Here is an 18811-nt window from a genome sequence, read left to right on the forward strand (position 1 = left end):
AACATTTATTTATATTTTTGGCTGTGTTGGGTCTTTGTTGCTGCTCACGGGCTTTCTCTAGTTGCGGCGAGTGGGGGCTACTCTTCCTTGCGGTGTGCAGGCTTCTCATTGCGGTGGCTTCTCTTGTCGCGGAGCATAGGCTCTAGGCACGCGGGCTTCAGTAGTTGTGGCTCGCAGGCTCTAGAGCACAGGCTCAGTAGCTGTGGCGCACGGGCTTAGTTGCTCTGCGGCACGTGCGATCTTCCCGGACCAGGGCTCGAACCCATGTCCCCGGCATTGGCAGGCGGATTCTTTTTTTTTTGGCAGGCGGATTCTTAACCACTGAGCCACCAGGGAAGCCCCTGGCCTGGCATTTTTGAACAGTTAAGGAAGCCAGTGAGGCTGAACCAAGATGAGCAAACGAAAGGGTGGGAGTGGAGAATATTGGAGAGGAAACGGGCTGGATTACATCTGGCGTTTTTTTTTTTTTGGCTGCACTGGATCCTCGTTGTTGGGTCTTTGTTGCTGCGCGCAGTCTTTCTCTAGTTGTGGCGAGCGGAAGCTACTCTTCGTTGCAGTGCACAGGCTTCTCATTGCGGTGGCTTCTCTTGCAGAGCTTGGGCTCTAGGCGCGCAGACTTCAGTAGTTGTGGCACGCGGGCTCAGTAGTTGTGGCACATGGGCTTAGCTGCTCCGTGGCATGTGGGATGTTCCCGGACCACGGATTGAACCCGTGTCCCCTGCATTGGCAGGTGGATTCTCAACCACTGCGCCACCAGGGAAGTCCCTCACATCTGGCTTTTCAGGCCACTGTAAGTTCTTTGGCTTTGTCCCTAAGAGTCCCTTTTGGAGATTCTTTTTAACAGAAGAGTGACGCAATCTGACTTATGTTTTAAAGCAACCTGGCAGCTTCACCAGTTCACCTGTCAGGCCAAGGCAGTAGGCTGATTCTGGGCTTTGCTGGGTGAGGGAGGGAGAATCAGACTGACGTCGGGCCCTAGGGCCTGGGGTACTATAGCTCGGGAGCTGCCGGCAGAGAGGATCGTGGGGATCTGCAGAGGGTCCCCCTGGAGTATCACGGGGTGCTGATCGGCACAAGTGTGTGAGGAAGCCGCCCCGGGCCTGGGAAAGGGCTGCCAGGAAGGACTACAGGGAACTATGCTCAGGGCTCAAGCAGGCCCTGGATGAGCACCTGTCCCCACTGGCCAGGATGGAAACCTCGGAATTCAAGAGGCCTGAGGGAGGGCACTCAGAAGGGTCTTGCCTCAGTAGCGGGAAAACAATTAATTCTACAGTAGAAGCTGCTCTAGCGCCCTGTAGCAAATCTTAGAAGCAAGATTCTAAAGAATCAAATTGTCTCCGAATAACCGCAGCACCTGAGAACAAAGTTCGAGTATGTTTACGGACACAAAAGTAGCCAGCACCCAAGGGAAAGCACACAAGGTCTGCTATCCAAGCAAAACCACTTGGCATGAAAAGCGTAAGTAAAGACCAGCCCATTAGAAGGGGATAGATAGAGCAATCAATAAAAGGCAACCAGATTGGAAAGGAAGAAGTAAAACTCCCATGATCGCAGGGTATTTTAGAGGGAGCTAACTCCCCCTGCCCAGACCCTGAGCCAGGTGCGCCAGCAGTTTTCTTCACTGATCTGAAACAAAGCCAGTGAACTGCAAAATTCCTAGCCTAGTGCTTCTGGGTTGTTTGCTCCTCTCACACACGCTCAGTTTTTAATTTTTGCGGGACACTAACCTAATGGTGACATAGATGTGGGGAAACCAGAATTGTGGTGGGAGGGCACAGTTTCTGGAGTGAGTAGAATAGAACCATTTGGGGAGGAGGCAGAGGGACAGTGGCGTGAAAGTGCTCAATTCTCATCTCCCCATCGATAATTAAAGTCTTAAAAATGGTTTTTAAAAAGGGAAGAAAGACAAAGACCCTTGCTGTAGCCACCAGAGCTGCTGCGTGCTGGCGGGGGAGACGCTCCATCATCACCGTCATCGCCACGCCCACCGCCACCATCCCCAGCACCAGCATCTCCCTCCCTCCAGCCCACGCTGCCAGAGCTCTCTGGGTTCTGTGCCGGCAGACTCCGTTCACGCACATGCAGGAACAGGGACCGGATCTCCCCCGCACTGGCTTGAAAGAATCCCCTAAATGCAGCCAAAATATATGAAACACAGGCTGTGAAGAAACTGGGCCTCAGGTGAGGGAGGACCGTCAGGGATCTCTGGGAGCTGAGACCCCGAAGAGGTGAGCCGCGCAGCTTCCCCAGCTTGCTGTCTACACGGACTCTCCGGACCGAGTCCAGCCGCCTCCCCGGGTCTCGGGGGTGGATCGCAGAGCGCACTCAGCCGGAGTTGGCGGGTGGAGGACAGGAGAGGACACAGAGGCACAGGGAGAGAACCGTGCCCAAGGGCGGAGGGTCCATTGGAGCGCGCCGAGGACCACTGAGCAGCATCAGTGTGGAAGGGAACTCTGCGAGGCGGGGGACAGGGCCACCCAAAGGATGGAAGGTGAGTCTGCCCAGCGCTCGAGCAGGACAGGGACTGGCGGTCCGCACCGGCCAGAATGCAAACCTCATAATTGGGGAGGCATCCTGAAGGGGGCTCAGAAGGCTCGCGCCTCAGTAGTGTGGGAAAAAAATGAATCCTATGGGACTTGCCTGGCGGTCCAGTGGTTAGAACTCCACACTTCCAATGCAGGAGGTGCGGGTTCGATCCCTGGTCGGGGAACTGAGATTCCACATGCCACGGGGTGCGGCCAAAAACTAAAAAAAAAAAAAAAGTGAACCCTACACTGAAAGCTGCTCTGGTCCCACACAGCACATCTTCAAAGCAAGACTCAAAAGGATCTGTCCCCAGTAACCTAACAGCATCCCAGAACAGAGCTCAAAAAATAAGTCTAGGAGTACAAAGATACCCAGCACCCAGGGAAAAAGGCCAAACGTCTGACACTGAAGAAGAAACTACCAGGGGTACAGAGTCAGCCAAATCCAATCCTTAACCAGGAGAAAAGTTCATCACTGAAAGGCACGCAGATTGGAAAGGAAGAAGCAAAACTGCCTTTATTCTGAGAAAACGTGATCAACGATGAAAATCCAACGGCATCTACCAAAGAGCTACTAGAATATAAGTGAGCTCAGAAAGGCTGCGGGATACACCACCTTTTACAGGAAGCTAACTCCTCCTAACTAAAGGCTTGAATGACTGTCCTAGCACTTTTTCTTCACTGATCTGAGACAAGGCCAGTAAGCCACAAAGCTCCTATTCGAGTGTTTCTCGGCTGTTTGCTCTTGTCATACAAACCCAGTTTTTAAAAAAATTTTACCGAGCAGACCCAGTAGTGACAAGGATGTGAGAAACCAGCGTTCTGGTGGGAGGGTACACTTTCTGTACAATTTGGAGAGCAATTTCACACACTGCAGCGTGAGAGCTTCACATATTTAACCAATTTACCTCTTGTAGTCTATCTTAAGAAAACAATCACTCAGGCAAAGCTCTACATACCAGCATTCCACTGAATCATTACCTATATAATATGGCAAAAATTGAAAATAATTCAAACATTCAATAAGTATCTTTTATGTATCCATTCAATAATGCTTTTGAAGAATTTTTAGAAAAAGGTTCATGTTAGATGAAAAATATGAGGAAAAATGCTAAACTTGCAAAATATTATTACTGTTACACATTTACTACATAAATACCACTATAAAACTAAGAAAATATTCCAAAATGTTGACAGTAGTTAATACTGAATGACAGACAGGACCTATCCTCTTCCATTTCTTAAACTGTCTTCAGTTGCATTGTACTACTTGAATATCTGAATCACAGAACCTCCCCTCCAATTTAAGGACAGAGGCAAGAATATTTAAAGGTGCTGTAGTTGAAAATAAAGTCAGACATAGCATCGTAGCTCAGTTTTTGTTTTTTGTTTTTAAAGATGTTGGGGGTAGGAGTTTTATTAATTAATTAATTTATTTTTGCTTTGTTGGGTCTTCGTTTCTGTGCCAGGGCTTTCTCTAGTTGTGGCAGGCGGGGGCCATTCTTCATCGTGGTGCACGGGCCTCTCTCGCGGCCTCTCTTGTTGTGGAGCACAGGCTCCAGACGTGCAGGCTCAGTAGTTGTGGCTCACGGGCCCAGTTGCTCCGCGGCATGTGGGATCTTCCCAGACCAGGGCTGGAACCCGTGTCCCCTGCATTAGCAGGCAGATTCTCAACCACTGCGCCACCAGGGAAGCCCCATAGCTCAGTTTTATTTTCAGTAGTTAAGAAACATTTAAGCACCAAACAAAGTAAGTGAACCCTCAGCACGCAAGGGCCAGTAGAGGCAAAAGATGAGGCCCCCATAATAAAGTGGCAACTACTACAGAAATCACTGCCCTAGGAGGGATGCACTGTCTAGGAAGGGACACAAGTTTAGACCTTAATCCCCTTCTCTAGCCCTGGCTTAGCGTGCAACAGGGGGCCCAAAGCGCTGCATGGTCCGTATCACCAGAGAAAGCTGGTCAAGAAAGTTGACGATGGAAATTTGGAGGAGGTGGGAATCTTCAGCTCTCCAGTGGCTAAAAGTGATGGAAAAAGAAAATCAAGGTGATGGTAGCAACCCCTCCAGTCCCTCTCTGGCTCTGCCCCTCTATGACACCGAAGCCGCTGCCATCTCCATTGGAGTGCCCGCTGGGGCGGAGATGGGTCCAGTGCACCGTGTCACCTCCCTAGATCCAACCCTGGAGTATCTCCGAGTCTCCAATAGAGCGCCCTTGGGGGAGACTGGCCCGGCCACCTGCTGCCACTCCCAAGTAGCCCTTTCTAGAACTTACACCGCCAGGACTCTGCCGCTTACTGTGAGCTCCTTCCCAACAGCCCCATGGTGCAGTTCGGCATCTGGGGCCAGGGACCCACGGGCGATCTCCGCCTCCAAGGTGGACGGGAAAGGCACACTTAGGGCGCTGATGGAGATTCGGTTAAGGCAACATCCACACGGATCTGGTGCTTTGGGCCCTGTCTCAGGGCACCCTGACCAGCCTCACCCCTTTCAGAACTGCTTCCAGCCCCCCAGACCACGCCTGGCCCTAATCCACCCAAGCCGCCCCGCTGCCCCGTGCTCTCATTTCTTCGCCCCCAGGCGCCCCGGCTTTCCTTCTGCTCTTATTTCTCCCGCTCAAGACCACCCCGCAGCAGCCCCTGACTCCCCCTTCTCCCCTTCGCTCCCAGGCTGCCCCTGACTCGTGCGTCCCTCTGTCCCACCTCCCACCGCACGCAGCCTGCAGCCCATTTCCCGCTCCGCCCTCGGGTAGGATACAATACGTGTGGCCGGCTTCCCGGCCTTCTGGCTGTGGACGCGGGGTGTCCGCCCGGCCCCGGAGAGTGCTGTGCCGGCGCGGCACACAGAGCTCCGTCGTTTGCAGCGGCAGCAGCACCCTCGCTGCGAGGGCCGCCCCGGTCCCCCCTGCCCCCGCTGCCCCCCTGGCTGTCCAGGCCTTCAGCGCCGCCCGCCATCCTGCCTGCGCCTGCGTCCGCCTCTGCCGCCTGCATGGCTGCAGCGCGCTCTGCCTCCGACTCTGTCTTCGGGCCGCTGGTCTCCCCATCCGCTCTCTCCGATGTCGGCTAAGAGACAACGGCTCCTTCCTGAAGCTCCGCCCCTCGCGCTGACTCCGCCCCGTGCGCCTGCGCAAACAGGCCCCGCTGAGGTCGAGGGGGTGCGTGGTGGCTTCCCGCGGAACCGGCCTGGCTGGGCGTCCTCCAAGACTCCCTTGGCCGCAGAGGAACTGAGGCTCCCTCCCAAAGCCCTGGCCCTTCGCAAACTGTGTGACGCGATTTTAACTTCCTTTTTCTGTTTTCCTGCAAGTTTTTGACAGTGACCTTATACGACTTTTTTTTTTTTTTTTTGCGGTACACGGGCCTCTCACTGTTGTGGCCTCTCCCGTTGCGGAGCACAGGCTCCGGACGCGCAGGCTCAGTGGCCATGGCTCACGGGCCCAGCCGCTCCGCAGCATGTGGGATCTTCCCGGACCGGGGCACGAACCCGCGTCCCCTGCATCGGCAGGCGGACTCTCAACCGCTGCGCCACCAGGGAAGCCCTTATACGACATTTTTAATCAAAAATAAGTTTTTAAACTGCCGTGAAATTTCCGATGGTGATAGTCCTGTTAGTTTTCTATTTTCCTACTTTGTAATCATAAGGAAGGGCAAAAAGCTGAACTGGATCACCGAAGCCTGTTGGATCTCCCCGAAAATAAATCCTAAATCACCCCACTTCTCTCCACACAGTAGAATCAGTTCTTAATTTTTGATATAAATCACATCATATCATGTCCTTGCTTAAAATCCTAGAACAGTTTCCCATTGCCTTTAGAATCAAAACCAAACTCCTTCCTGTGTGACCTGGCTCCCGGCTCCTCCACTCTCTGCCCCCACCTGCCTACTTCCTCACTCTGCAGCCTCTAGGGTCTTTCTTTTCTCTGCTCCTGACCAAGGGTGGCCTGCCCCCGTCCCCCTTTGCACTTACTCTTCCTCTTTGGAAGACTCTGTCCCCAGACTCCCGTGGCTGGTTCCTTCTTGTCGTTAAGATGTTAAGATCTTTGCTCCAGTGTCACCTCTGAGAGGCCTTCGGGATCACCAATCTAACATACTACCCCCAGGCACCCTTCATCACATTTGCCCATTTCAGTCTGTTGCCTTTCTAATAATCTGAAATTGTAACTTTGTTTTGTTCACTTCTGTTGATGTACTGTCTCTGGTACACTTTCACTGCAGTTTATGCAGTAGGTGCTTTGCTGCTTGTCGGATGAAACAGTGTATTAAGCAAGTACAAAACTCAGTGTCTTGGGCCTAGCAATGCCACATGTAGGAAGTTACTTCACAAATATGAAACAACATATTTATAAAATTACTCACTGTAATATAACTGGTAATAGAAAACTATTGGACACAACGCACATATCCATCAGCAGGGAACTGGTGAAATCAATTGTGGTTCATTCATACAATAGTCCTTTTTTTTGTTTGTTTCTTTTTTTCTAACTTAATTTTATTTATTTATTTTTAACATCTTTATTGGAGTATAATTGCTTTACAATGGTGTGTTAGTTTCTGCTTTATAACAGAGTGAATCAGTTATACATATACATATGTTCCCATATCTCTTCCCTCTTGCGTCTCCCTGCCTCCCACCCTCCCTATCCCACCCCTCTAGGTGGTCACAAAGCACCGAGCTGATCTCCCTGTGCTATGCGGCTGCTTCCCACTAGCTATCTACCTTACGTTTGGTAGTGTATATATGTCCACGCCACTCTCTCGCTTTGTCACAGCTTACCCTTCCCCCTCCCCATATCCTCAAGTCCATTCTCTAGTAGGTCTGTGTCTTTATTCCCGTCTTACCCCTAGGTTCTTCATACAATAGTCCTAAGCAGCAGTAAAAAGAATGAAAATCTCTAATGAAAAATGAAATGATTTCCAGGATATATTGTTATATGAAAATATGTAAAAAGCAGGGTGCAAATGACAACTGCACACACGCTCACAGACACACATGCTTATTGGGGAAAAAAATGTAAGGAGGATGGAAAACCCTGAAACTAGTGAAAATTACCACCTATAGGGGGTTGAGATGGGTATGAGATTTCTTGTAATATATCCTTTTGTATAGTTTTGACTTTGAACCATGCAAATATTTTATATGTTCAAAAATACATTTGAGGGACTTCTCTGGTGGTCCAGTGGTTAAGACTCTGCGCTCCCAATGCAGGGAGCCGGGGTTCGATCCCTGGTCAGGGAACGAAGATCCTGCACACTGCAGCTGAGACCCAGCACAGCCAAATAAATCAATAAATAATTAAAAAAATATATATATTTGAAAGAGTGAAAAAAAGCCAAAATTGAATATAAACAAAAGCAAATAAGCCTAACTGCATATCCAGTTGACAACAGAACCACACAGAGAAAATAAGTCAGGTACCTTCCAAATTCAGCCCTCTGACTGTGCTCCCTTCATGGGATATATTCTAAGGACAGAAAGACTCCGCTCTATTCCCAGTATGTATGTTGTTGGCAATGATAGTGTTGAGGTGATTGTGGAGCTAGAGTCTAAGGTAGACTGTATCTGGTAGAGGACATGAGTAAATATATCCGTACATGGATGTTGACAGGAACATCACTGTGGAATGAGGGAAAAGAACTGTACTGCCAGACTGGAATTGGGGACTGCAGTATGAACTCTTAAAAAATAGATTTCCTAGTTTTGTCCAGTGAAAGAGTCTAGAAGCAGTGAAACTCCAGTAGCAATGAACACACCCTGTACCCAGACCTTGGTTTCTCAATACCATTCTCCACTAAAAGGAACCAGAGGTCCTTGGAGAGGTGGAAGATTCTAGGTATGGGGCAGGAAAAAATACAAGATGAGCCTGGAGCACCTTGTGGTGCCAGAAAGTAAGGACATGCTTGAAAAGCAAAAGGATGAGGTATGTCAAAAGGACATGGGAGCCAACCAGAAAGAACCAAAGCTAGACTATCTGAGCATCCAAAAGGCTATTAAACCTTTTGGAGGAGGCACCAGGGAAGGTAGCATACATGTATTCACTTTAAAATTCCATTGAGCTGTACATTGACGATTTATGCACATTACTCTATGCACGCTATAGTCCAAAAAAAAAAGCAATGCAGGGACTTCCCTGGTGGCGCAGTGGTTAAGAATCCGCCTGCTAACGCAGGGGACACGGGTTTGAGCCCTGGTCCAGGAAGATCCCACATGCTGCGGAGCAACTAAGCTTGTGTGCCACAACTACTGGGGCCGCACATTGCAACTACTGAAGCCCGCGCGCCTAGAGCCTGTGCTCTGCAACAAGAGAAGCCACCGCGGTGAGAAGGCCGCGCACCGCAGTGAAGAGCAGCCACCACTCGCCGCAACTGGAGAAAGCCCGCACGCAGCAACGAAGACCCAACGCAGCCAAAAATAAATAAATCAATAAATTTATTTATTTAAAAAACAAAGAAACGATGCGTCCACCATGACAATTGTGAAAAGGGAAAGCTCTTTATAGAGAAATGCCAACTAAAAATTGTAGAAAGAAGGAAAGCATGAGAAAACCACCATTTTGCAGCCACCAATGCAATTCATCCAGTTGGGGATCATCCTTGGAAGGTAAAACCATGAGATAAAGCTTGCTGGGGAAGAAAAGATAGTCACTGGGTCTCAAGGTGTCACCCAGATTACTTGTGCATTGGGGAGGGAAAATGCAACTCTACAAGGGAGTCACAGCCCAGAGCTGTGGCCTGAAGCTCAGAGACAGGGCTGGCATGAGCCACAGACACGGGTGCAAAACTCAGAAATGGTGATGAAGGTGGGCAGGCTCCCCAGGGAGTGACATGGAGAAGGGGTCCGGGGACAGAGTCTCGGGGCCCCCCGACAGTAAGAGATGGGGGTGTGGGGGGAGAACCAGCAAAGGAGCCAGAGGAGTGAGCCACCAAGTGGAAGGAAAAGCAGAGAGGGCGGCAGCAGAGGTGGCCAGGGGCAGGTCCCCAGGAACTAGGGGAGGCTGCTCTGGCTGGGCCTTGGAGGGGGACAGGGGTGACTGTCTCTCCTGCAGGCTTTTCAAGGCCCGGAGGGCTGAGGCCGCCACGGCTGTTGCGTCTGCTGCTGGCAGGGCCTGGCACGGCTGAACAGCGCCTGTCCCACCTACTGGAGCTGGTGAGGCCCGGTCTCGTCCAGGCCTGTAGGGAAAGCCTGCAAGGCGCCAGCAAATTGTGGGCACGGCTGATCTGTCGCCTGGGTGCTTCCAACTCCATGAGCCCACCCCCAAAGAAACGCTGCTTTCCTCTGAGTCTGCCCCTCCTCCTGTGTGCCCGTGGGAAATGGCATCACAGGCATCTCATCCCAGGTGCCACAGCCCATCTGTCTGCGAGGCCACTTCAGCTGGGCCCTTTACTCATCCTGCCGTCTCCTAGCGGCACTGTGGTCACCACAGGGCTGTGAGCTGCACCCCACGGCCCTGGGGATCAGCGACTGGCTCGAGGCCCCTCTGTGAGGAGTGGACAGCGGGTCTCGGGGCCACACAGTAGCCAGGGGCCAGGGGGTAACAGGTGGGTCAGCACCCACCTCCGGGGCGGACACTTGGCCCAAGGGGTACAGTGCCCACGATAGACATTCCGGCCCCTGTGGAAGGATCTCAGCATTTGGAGCCTGCGGTGTACATGGGGCCACCCCGAGAATCTAAGGGCAAAGGCGGGATGCAGCCTGCGGCCATTCTGTCTTCACGTGCGGTCGCCCGTCTCCTCTCACGATGGCATGGGCCTTCCCACCCGGGCCTCCCATCTCTCATGCCGGCAGCATCTCCTCCCTCTCCATGTTCCCGCCCCGGCCCTGCCCCTGCACAGCTACACCCTGCTGCGCAGACAAGCTTCCGGAAGCAGGGGTCCGCGGTCACCGTCACGGCCCCTTCCCCACGGCGCTGCCGACGACCTTCTTGCTACCGAGGCGAGAGGAGGCTCTGCCATGCCCTCCCTGTGCTTCTCGGCACCACTAGACAACTCCCCCCGCCCCACGTCTTCCTGGAGGGGCGTTCTTGGCCTCTGACACCGAGCTCTCCCTGCAGCCTCCACAGCGTCTCCAGTTGGTGAAGTCCCTCATGGCCCAGTCCTCTCCCCTCTTTTTATGCCACGCTCCCAGGGAAGCCGTCTCATCCGTCCTTACGGCATCTAGGACATCGTGTCCACAGGCCGCTCCCGAACGTCATGGAAGGCTGCACGGGGCTGTGGAATCAGACCGGGTCCAGATCCCAGTCGGTTCTGTCAGCAAGGCGCCTACCATACACCCTGAAGACGCCACTCCTGTCTCCCTGTCCAGCCTGATCTACCCGCCACCGACTTCCTGACACCCCCGTCCAACTGCCCAGCAGATGGCTTTGTCACCCCCAAGCCGGGAGGCACTGGCACAAGGGACTCAACAACCGCCTCTAGGGTCTGTCTGCAACATGCGTCTGCGTGTGTCACTCCCCTGCACTGCACCGGTCAGCCCTCCCCGAGGACCTGGCTTTCGCTGAGAATCCCCCTCTCCCCCCCCAGCCCCCCCCCCCCCCCGCCAAAATGATGGAGGCACCACCCGGTTCTGACCAACGAAAGGACAGCGTTTATTTGCCGGGGGCATCTGAGAAAGAAGCTACGCTACAGGTCGGGAAGGTGCTCCTTGCTGGCTGTGATCGAGGGATTTGGTGGAAGCTGCAGGCAACCATCTTCTGATCCTGAGGCAGAGGCCTGGGATGAAGCAGACGCTGCAGAGTGCAGAGGGGAGGTAGGAAGAAACTGGGTATTTGGTGAAACTGTTTATCTGCTGCCAATACCCCTGGACTTCTGTTTCGTAAACCAATACATTTCTTTTATTGCTTAAACCAACTTCCTCTACGGTTAAATCAATTACTGGAAACCAAAAGCCGCCCAGCTAATACAGTTCCTTTCAGATCAAAGTCTCACATTCACCTCTAGTGCGACTGGAAGTGTCAGTATAAACCTTCCTGACGGAAGCGAAATGAGAGTGCAGGCAAGTCTGTCACACGGGCCCTGCTGCGGGGCGGGGCCAGGGCCTTCCATCTGTTCTTCAAAGCCTTTGCCCGTCAGGCCTCTGTCCGTCCTCCCAGCCCGGGGACCCGGCGCTTACCCCACGAGGCCCAGGCAGGAGGGCGGCCCAGGCGCCCTCCTCCAAGGAGCAGGTGCCTCGATGATCTCTAGGGCCCACCCGCCAGCGGCTTCTGCCCCTCCCTGGCCCCCCAGGGTTCCTTGTCAGGCAGTGAGTGGTGTGCACAGTGAAAGTCCCTGTACACACGCGGCAGGGGAAGGGTCTACTTTCAGGCTGTGGGTGAGCGCAGGGTGTAGGGGCCTGGCTGAGTAACCTCGAGCCCATCACCTGTCATCTCTAAGGGTCGAGGACCGCCCGTGTCCAGGAGGAGACAAGCAGAGGGGGTGCCCAGAGAAAAGCTGTGACACTAAGGGCCAGGGCATCCCATCTCTGGGCCACGCTTGGCCATCACTCAGCTTTTGGCCTCACTTTGTATCTGGGACACAAGGGGGAGGATGGCTGCAGACTCCCGACCCCGGGGGAGTTGGGGGTAAAGGAAACTGACTGAGGTCTAAGGAGTGGCCCTCACTGTGCAGAGTCAATGGCTGGGGACCAACATGGCACAGGGACTTGCCCAAGGTAACACTCCAGAGCTGGGTGACGTCCCAGACCCCCCAACACGCTTTCCCTTCATCGAGTGCACACTGGTGGCAGCAGCTTGAGGGGGCCCAAGGCTGGCTGTCACTTGACCTGCCAATGTCAGACCTGCCAGAGGCGAGGTGACAGGACTGGGCAGCAGGGGCCAGCTGCTTCCCCTTTCAGGCCTGGAAAGGTATTGCTCGAGGGTTCATCCTCAGTGGGCTGAACACGGAATGCCAAAGCCCACCCCTCAGAACCCTCCTAAACAACCCTCTCACCCTGAGGCACTTCTAGAAGCTGGCTGGACTCAGATTGTGGCTCTCCCACTTCAGCACTAGCGCCAAACGTGGGAGCAAACCCAGGTCAAGAGCCGGATACAGGTACCCGCGTACCCGCCAGCTAGTATTATGAGCCGAATTGCAACATGAGAACACATTTAATGCTACATGCAGCTTGTGGCCTGGCCCGGCTCCTCCCCACACTCCGAGAATCCTACTTGGAGAACCCCTTCTCCATAGCTTCAGTCACTTCAGGGTGCAGGAAGCGGCCAGCCAAGCGTTCGATGTCATCCAGCGTCAGGCGGCTCAGGGACCTCTCATAATCCTGAGGAGAGAAGGCCAGGAGGATTCAGCGGCGCGGGTCGGGGGGACACTGGGATAGGGGCAGGGGCTGCGAGCGGCTGGGTGGGACGTGGAAGTCCCGGGCGACCCTGCTCACCCTCTGGAGTTGGTCCAGGACTCTGCTGGCATCTGCGGCGCTGAAGTGACGGGCCAGGACTTTGGAGATTAGAGGCCAGGTGGCCGGGGGTGGGGGCGGGGCCTCGGCCACTGTCCGCGCGCTGCTTTCTTCCAGTAACACCTTCTCCAGAGGTTTGACCACTAGGTTGAGCTTGGAATTGGGCCCAATGCTGTAATCGGAGAGTCTTTTCCCATCTGCCCGAGAGAGATTGATGGAGCTGTGGCCCGCGGTGGTGGGAAAGGCCTCGGGGAGGCCAGGCGGAGCGCCGCGGCATCCGGCTGAGGATGCAGCCTCCCCGGGGGTCAAGTGGCCAGAGCCCCCTCCACTCCACTGCTGCCCGGGATCGGCCCGGACGCCCCATCCCCTGACTTCCCGCGGGGCTCCCCGGGCGTCTCCTCTCCCCGGTTACCTGCCAGGGCCTTGCCCTTGAACAGCAGCCGCTGCTGGCGGACGGGGACGTTCAGCCTCTCGGAGACCAGATGTTTCAGCGTGGACACCAGCTCGTCCTCCGACACCTGGCCGGGCCGAGGGTGAGAGGCAGGCGGTGAGGCCGCAGCCCCCGCGGAGGGCGGCTCTCCTGGCTTCCCCTGAGCGGCCAGCCCGCCCGGTTCGTCCCCGCCCTCGGCCCGGCCCTGCGCCCAGGGGCCAACCGCGTGAGCCGGCACGGCGGCGGGGACCGGCGGCGCTACCTGCAGGTTGCACTCGCGGCCCTGGAGCGCCTTCACTGTTAGATGCATGGCGGCCGCGGCGGCGTCCACTCCGGCCGGCGCGAAGCCCTACAGACCCCCGCCGCGCGCCGCCGCCCCGGGCGCGCGCCAGAACCAGCTGCCGCTGCCGGAAGTCGCGCGAGGGGCGCGCCTGGCGTCGCGGCCCCGCCCCCCGTGTCGCGTTCCCCAGCGCCCCCGCAACCCCCCCCCGCACCCCGGAGCACGGGGACCGGCCCGGACCCGGGCCCCGCGGCGACTGAGCCGGGAAGCCCGCGGGGATGAGAAGGGGCGGAGGAACTAGTCGGGCCCGGTCGGCGGAGTCGGGGAGCTGGGACTCTGGGGAGAAGGCGGGCCAGGGGTTCGCTCGCCCCCGCTCACTGCCCGAGGGCGGAACAGGTCGGCGCTGAGGCCGATTCCCTGCCTCTCAGGAGTCCGCTGATGACCCGGCCCTGCAGAGCTCGCCCCGCGGCCCTCCTGCTGCCTCCTTTCTAGTCGGCCTATGGAAAATCAGCTGAGCTTGGGAGCGGGCGGGGGAGCCAGTCCTCCGCTCTCATCTTCCCACCGCTCCTTCTGGAACAGAGAGACCCAACTCTCAGAGGTGATGCATGGGTAAGAAGGGCTGAGAGAGAAAGTCTGGGCAGAGGTCACCGTGTCACCCAAGCCAGCCCTCCACCCTGGCCCACACTTACCCAGCCACACCCCCCCCCCCCCCCCCGCGCCGCCCGCCGGCCTCAGAGGGCAAAGACTGGAAGGGACCCAAGCTTGCTTCTCTCTTTTATTGAAATATATTTTCTAGGCAGTGCCCACCTACTGAACTCAGCATGGCCTCTTTGGCACTGAAAGCTGGAGAATAAAAAACGAGTACAAAAAATAAGCCTGGATTTTTCTGAGTGCATAGAGTGCATGAGAACTAAAGGCCTTTGGTACACAGAACTGTGGGGGCCGTGGGTGGAGGCTGGGGGCTAGGGGTGGCGAAAGCTTGACCCGGGGGGCCTCAGGGAACTGCACACACACTGCTATAGATGAAGTGGCCAGTAACTAAGGCCAGCATCTCTGAGGTGCCACTCAGTGCCACAAGGAAGGGGGCCTGGGAGGCATAGTCAGCCTGAAGGCGGCGGAGGGACAGCTGCAGCATGGCCAAGGCCAGCAGGCTGTTCTGCACCCCGACCTCGATGCTGACAGTCCGACGCTGGGCCACTGGCAGCTTCAGGCACGTGGCCAGGCAGTAACCCACCAGGAGGCCGACCGGGGGCACTGTGAGGCCCACCAGCACAATGGGCAGCCTGACGCCCGCCAGGATGAAGACCCCCATGTGGCAGGCCAGGAAGAGGCCGCCCAGGAGCAGCACGAAGCTGAAGGGCTTGATGACCTGCAGCAGCAGCTGCGAGAACCTGGGGAGCTTCGACCTGATCAGCACGCCCGCTGCTATGGGGATGGCGATGAACAGCAGGGTCCCCAGGATCTTGGAAATGGGCACGTGGAGTGTTTCGTGGCTGCTGAGCAGGCGGCTGTAGATGGCCGAGGACAGCGGCAGGAAGCCGGTGGCAGCCACTGTTGAGATGAAGGTCATGGAGATGGCCAGGGTGACATCCCCCCCAAGGAGGAGGCTGAAGAGGTAGCTCCCCCCGCCGCCGGGCGACGAGCAAGTGATGATGAGGCCCAGAGCCAGGGCCTTGGGCAGCATGAAGACCTTAGCCATCAGAAAAGCATAGAAGGGCATAACCAGAAACTGGCCCAGGAGGCCCAGCAGCATGGGCTGGGGGCTCTGCAGGAGCCCCTTCAGAACTTCGAGCTCTACTTGGCACCCAAATGAACACTTGTTGACAAAGATAAGAGGCAGGAGCAGGTAGAGTACTGGGTTCTCTGAGAAGTGGGCCAAGTCAGTGCCAAGGGCGGCAGGGTCTTCAGCACGTGAGACCTTGATGCAGAAATCTCTCCGCTCCTCAACCAGCGTGGGCGGGGCCTCACAGGGGTCCAGGAGCTGGAGGTGGAGTGGCGCTAGCCCAGGCAGGCCCGAGTGGATGCTCACCACGAAGCCGCCCCCACCAGCCCAGGCTATGGCACTCACGTTCCTGATGGTCAGCAGCTCTGTGTCCAGGGAGGTGACCCTCAGCACGGGGCTGGGCCCCGTCCCGTTGCCCTGGCCCGGGTACTGGCTTGAGACCACGATGATGCCCTCGCTCTCCTCTGGGAACTCAAACTCCGTCACGGAGCCATCCCCAATGCTCAGGTAGCGGCGCTCTGTCAGGGGCACGGTACGGCCCACAGCCGCGCTGAGACTGGCGCTGGCTGTGCCCCGCGCCCCCCAGAGCAGGCTGAGAAGCAGCAGGCTGGCCCTGAGCATGCCTCGGGGGCCCGTGCAGACACTGCCACCCCCCAGGCCCAGCCACCTTCTAAACACCATGGCTCCTCCCAAAAGGTGGGGAGCCCGGGCCCCCTGCGGCTTAGGAGAGCAGCTCTGCGGGTGCCGTCGGGTTGTCCTGAGAAGGGTCCATGGGCAAGGCCTGGCCCTGTGCTGCCTTCCTTGATAGCAGAGCTCTTCCTGAGGAGAGAAGGGACACAGAGAGGTAGGTGGCTGGTGAAGGCGAGCAGCTGTGAGCCCAGGAGCGCAGGATCTGGAAGCCCACTGTTCGGAGACGTGGCAGCGCCCCTTGCCGCGAGCCTGGGGATGGAAACGGAAGGCCTAGTGCTGGCCCTTGAGTGCCATTCGGCTGCCCCCATCCCAGTCGCAACTGCCTCAAGCTCCTCATCCCTCACCCAGAGGGGCCACCTACAGGTCGGAGTTCGCCTTCAGCCCGCTGATACGCGCTGATTTCCCTGGGTTTGCCCACCACAGTGACCATCTGGAGATGTCCCGATACCAGAGGATCTGGGAGAGCCATCCTCAGTCCTGTCACCACTAGCCTGTGCCCCACCTGCTCTGAGACGCAGCTGCAGCAGTACCACCACTGGGACGAAATCTCTGAAGGACTGCCCAGGGATGCCAAGGAAGCCGGCCCGCTGAGAGCAGGTTAGGGCATTTGAGTGTCATCTGCCAGGCAGAGAGCAGCCGGCAAAGGGTGGGGCAGTGGGTGGTCACCAGGCCAAAGGCCCCAGGGGCTGATGTTCACCATTGGCGCATGAACGGCATTGCTGTGCATGGCCACCTGGCCTACCCTTCCTGCTGACAGGGGTGCGATGGGGGTTCTGGGAGGGCACAGGTCCCCTCTCCCCAGGGGAGCTGCCGGAAGGGGCAGCAGGAAGGGATCAGATTGGGCCACGTGTCCACCGGGGGTTCTCCTTCTGTCAGAGCTCCCACTCCCCTGGCGGTCCCAGAATTTGAGCTCCTAGAGCCACTGTGCCAAAGTCCAGGGACTCCTCCCCTGCCCACACATGGCCCTAGCAGAGCCTGGAACTACCAGTGACAGGAGGAGTGTTTCTAGGAGGGCAGGGCGCCTCAGGGGGAAAGGAGTACGTTTGTCTCCTTCCACTTCTCAGTTTGGGCAGCCAGCAGCCGATTGCCACATCACCTGCAGGAACTGGAGCAACCAGGATGAGGGCACAGTGATTTTTCATCATTACTGTTGACTGAGTCACATCCTACGCTGTCCCAGTCTCGGAAGAGGCCCCTGCTTCTCTAGATCCTATCAGGGTTGGGTCCTGCCCCCTCCCCCCCCCTCCCCGACGCCGGGGGAGCAGGGGAAGTAGGTGGTGAAGTTCCGCTGTGCCACCCTGGGATGCCATGGCCTCTCCTGGCTTGGGGTTTGCGTCACTTACCCTGGAGGCCCTGATCCAGCCTTGAGTCCCACCACTGAAGAGGGAGGCAGGAAAACCAGAGGGAGTCACAGGGAAAGGATGAAGGCGCCCGGCACTGAAGGCGCCGGGTGCTGTGAGCCAGCTCAGAGGCAGAGGAGGCGAAGGGCTATCCACCCCGTCCTTCCAGTACCGCTGGCGGCTTTGAGTCACTGCGTGAGGGGTCTGGCCCGGATCCCCACTATTTCTGCTTGAGGTACCATTAGAGTTTGGGCAGATGCGCCCCTAGGCAGGCGAGGGAACCCCGGGCCGGTGGCTTTTTCCACACGGGCCAGGCGTTCGGTGTCAGGGCAGTTGGCAGTGCTGACCCGGGTCTCCTCCCTACCTGGGAGTCCAGAAGTTGGTGGATGGGGCACAATCAGAGCTCGGGCAGGAATCGGGGAGGGAGGGGAGAAGGAGCGCGCCGCCGCCGGGTTCGCGCTGCAGCCCCGCAGCCTGCAGGCCGGCGACCCGCCCGGGCACTCCCGGGGTCTCTCACGCCACTCCCGGTCCCCACGGCCGCGCCAGGCCTCACGAACGCGCGGTGGTGGCCCTTCCCCGGCCGGGGCCAGAAGCCGCCTTCCAACCGCCCTTCCCAGACCGAGGCTCTCACCTGCCTCCGCGGCCGGCAGGGCGGGTGGACGCCTGCGAGCTCGGCCCGCCGGGGCCCCGCCCCGAGCCGACGAGGCCCCGCCCCGCCCACCCCGCGGCGGCCTCCTCACCTCTGGCGGCCGGGGCGGGTCCCGACCGGATGTGGCGTGTCTGGGAGCGACGAGGTGGCGCGCGCGCGCCGGCTTGTCAGCCTTCCGGGTGGCGGTTGGTCGGCGCCGGGTGCGGACTCGTGTGGCCACCGAGCCGCGGGTCCCAGCCTTGTGCGGTCGCCGCCGGGGCGACTCGCTCCGCGTAGGCACCCCAGTCATTCCCAAACACGCCGTGACCTCTGGGGGCACTGGGACACAGGCTTAGACGTTAGCTGAACTAGGACGCCCGAGGGCTGCTGCTGGTGGCGGGAGATTGGGGTCAGGGTTTCGCCCACGGTCCTGCTCAGGGCGCCCAGTCCTGTAGCCCGAGAGCCGGGTCCGACCGACCCAGACTCCGGGGCCCGGGCTCGGCCTTGTTCCACCTTCCTTCGTTCAAACGTCGACCGAGCGCCTATTTCCACACTGTGTAATATCAGTGAACTTTTAAACCTCTCAAAACTATTTGGGGCCACCAGCAAGGTCCAGAGGCTTCACGGAAAAGGAACGCACACACATGGCATAAGGAAGGGCAAAAAGGTGGTGAGGACGTAGAATGTGGACATGGGAAGACAGTAAGCAAGCAAGTGTAGAATGACGGGGGTTTGCATGTTCCCAGAGGCTGCTGGGCACCTGCGGTCAGGCAGCGGGACGAGGGCTGCCCACTGCTCTGGAAGACCTCTTGTCAGGGCTGT

The 18811-nt window shown here is 57.1% G+C and overlaps 3 protein-coding genes across 6 annotated transcripts; all 3 read right to left on the reverse strand.

Moving 5' to 3' along the window:
- Positions 1 to 4218: 4218 nt before the first annotated feature.
- Positions 4219 to 5620, reverse strand: LAGE3 (L antigen family member 3). 2 transcript variants are annotated; one of them, XM_027099883.1, is made up of 3 exons: positions 5282 to 5620; positions 4823 to 4928; positions 4219 to 4544 (listed from the first exon to the last, which is right to left on the reverse strand). In XM_027099883.1, exons 1-3 carry the CDS (start codon positions 5512 to 5514, stop codon positions 4530 to 4532), a joined length of 354 nt encoding a protein of 117 aa, XP_026955684.1. In that variant the 5' UTR covers positions 5515 to 5620; the 3' UTR covers positions 4219 to 4529. The 2 variants fall into 2 exon arrangements, with proteins under 2 accessions (XP_026955684.1, XP_026955683.1); XM_027099882.1 differs by having other exon boundaries at positions 4800 to 4928; positions 5282 to 5608.
- Positions 5621 to 11081: 5461 nt separating this feature from the next.
- UBL4A (ubiquitin like 4A) lies at positions 11082 to 13727 on the reverse strand. Of its 2 annotated transcripts, XM_027099878.1 has the most exons (5): positions 13591 to 13727; positions 13311 to 13416; positions 12881 to 13095; positions 12660 to 12766; positions 11082 to 11243 (listed from the first exon to the last, which is right to left on the reverse strand). In XM_027099878.1, the coding sequence occupies exons 1-5, from the start codon at positions 13636 to 13638 to the stop codon at positions 11132 to 11134; spliced, it is 588 nt and encodes a 195-aa protein (XP_026955679.1). In that variant the 5' UTR covers positions 13639 to 13727; the 3' UTR covers positions 11082 to 11131. The 2 variants fall into 2 exon arrangements, with proteins under 2 accessions (XP_026955679.1, XP_026955680.1); XM_027099879.1 differs by lacking the exon at positions 11082 to 11243 and having other exon boundaries at positions 12161 to 12766; positions 13591 to 13726.
- Positions 13728 to 14369: 642 nt separating this feature from the next.
- SLC10A3 (solute carrier family 10 member 3) lies at positions 14370 to 18772 on the reverse strand. Of its 2 annotated transcripts, none has more exons than XM_027099860.1 (2): positions 18102 to 18772; positions 14370 to 16150 (listed from the first exon to the last, which is right to left on the reverse strand). In XM_027099860.1, exons 1-2 carry the CDS (start codon positions 18297 to 18299, stop codon positions 14603 to 14605), a joined length of 1746 nt encoding a protein of 581 aa, XP_026955661.1. In that variant the 5' UTR covers positions 18300 to 18772; the 3' UTR covers positions 14370 to 14602. The 2 variants fall into 2 exon arrangements, with proteins under 2 accessions (XP_026955661.1, XP_026955662.1); XM_027099861.1 differs by lacking the exon at positions 18102 to 18772 and adding an exon at positions 17365 to 17741.
- Between the last annotated feature and the right edge of the window lie 39 nt (positions 18773 to 18811).

This window comes from Aethalodelphis obliquidens, unplaced genomic scaffold, assembly GCF_003676395.1.
Source record: "Aethalodelphis obliquidens isolate GAN/ISIS:26980383/991018 unplaced genomic scaffold, ASM367639v1 scaffold146, whole genome shotgun sequence".
Taxonomy (NCBI): domain Eukaryota; kingdom Metazoa; phylum Chordata; class Mammalia; order Artiodactyla; family Delphinidae; genus Aethalodelphis; species Aethalodelphis obliquidens.

What these genes read in the sequence shown, in the direction of transcription:
- SLC10A3 (XM_027099860.1), bottom strand. Translation starts at nt 18,299, where the DNA reads ATGACTGGGGTGCCTACGCGGAGCGAGTCGCCCCGGCGGCGACCGCAC. An exon ending in ACCCGCCCCGGCCGCCAGAG is followed by an intron (nt 16,151 to 18,101) that starts GTGAGGAGGCCG and finishes TTCTCTCCTCAG; the next exon opens with GAAGAGCTCTGCTATCAAGG.
- LAGE3 (XM_027099882.1), bottom strand. Translation starts at nt 5,514, where the DNA reads ATGCAGGCGGCAGAGGCGGACGCAGGCGCAGGCAGGATGGCGGGCGGC. An exon ending in GGAAGCCGGCCACACGTATT is followed by an intron (nt 4,929 to 5,281) that starts GTATCCTACCCG and finishes AATCTCCATCAG; the next exon opens with CGCCCTAAGTGTGCCTTTCC. An exon ending in AGCGGCAGAGTCCTGGCGGT is followed by an intron (nt 4,545 to 4,799) that starts GTAAGTTCTAGA and finishes CATCACTTTTAG; the next exon opens with CCACTGGAGAGCTGAAGATT.
- UBL4A (XM_027099878.1), bottom strand. Translation starts at nt 13,638, where the DNA reads ATGCATCTAACAGTGAAGGCGCTCCAGGGCCGCGAGTGCAACCTGCAG. An exon ending in CAAGGGCAAGGCCCTGGCAG is followed by an intron (nt 13,096 to 13,310) that starts GTAACCGGGGAG and finishes TCTCTCGGGCAG; the next exon opens with ATGGGAAAAGACTCTCCGAT. An exon ending in TCCTGGACCAACTCCAGAGG is followed by an intron (nt 12,767 to 12,880) that starts GTGAGCAGGGTC and finishes TTCTCTCCTCAG; the next exon opens with GATTATGAGAGGTCCCTGAG.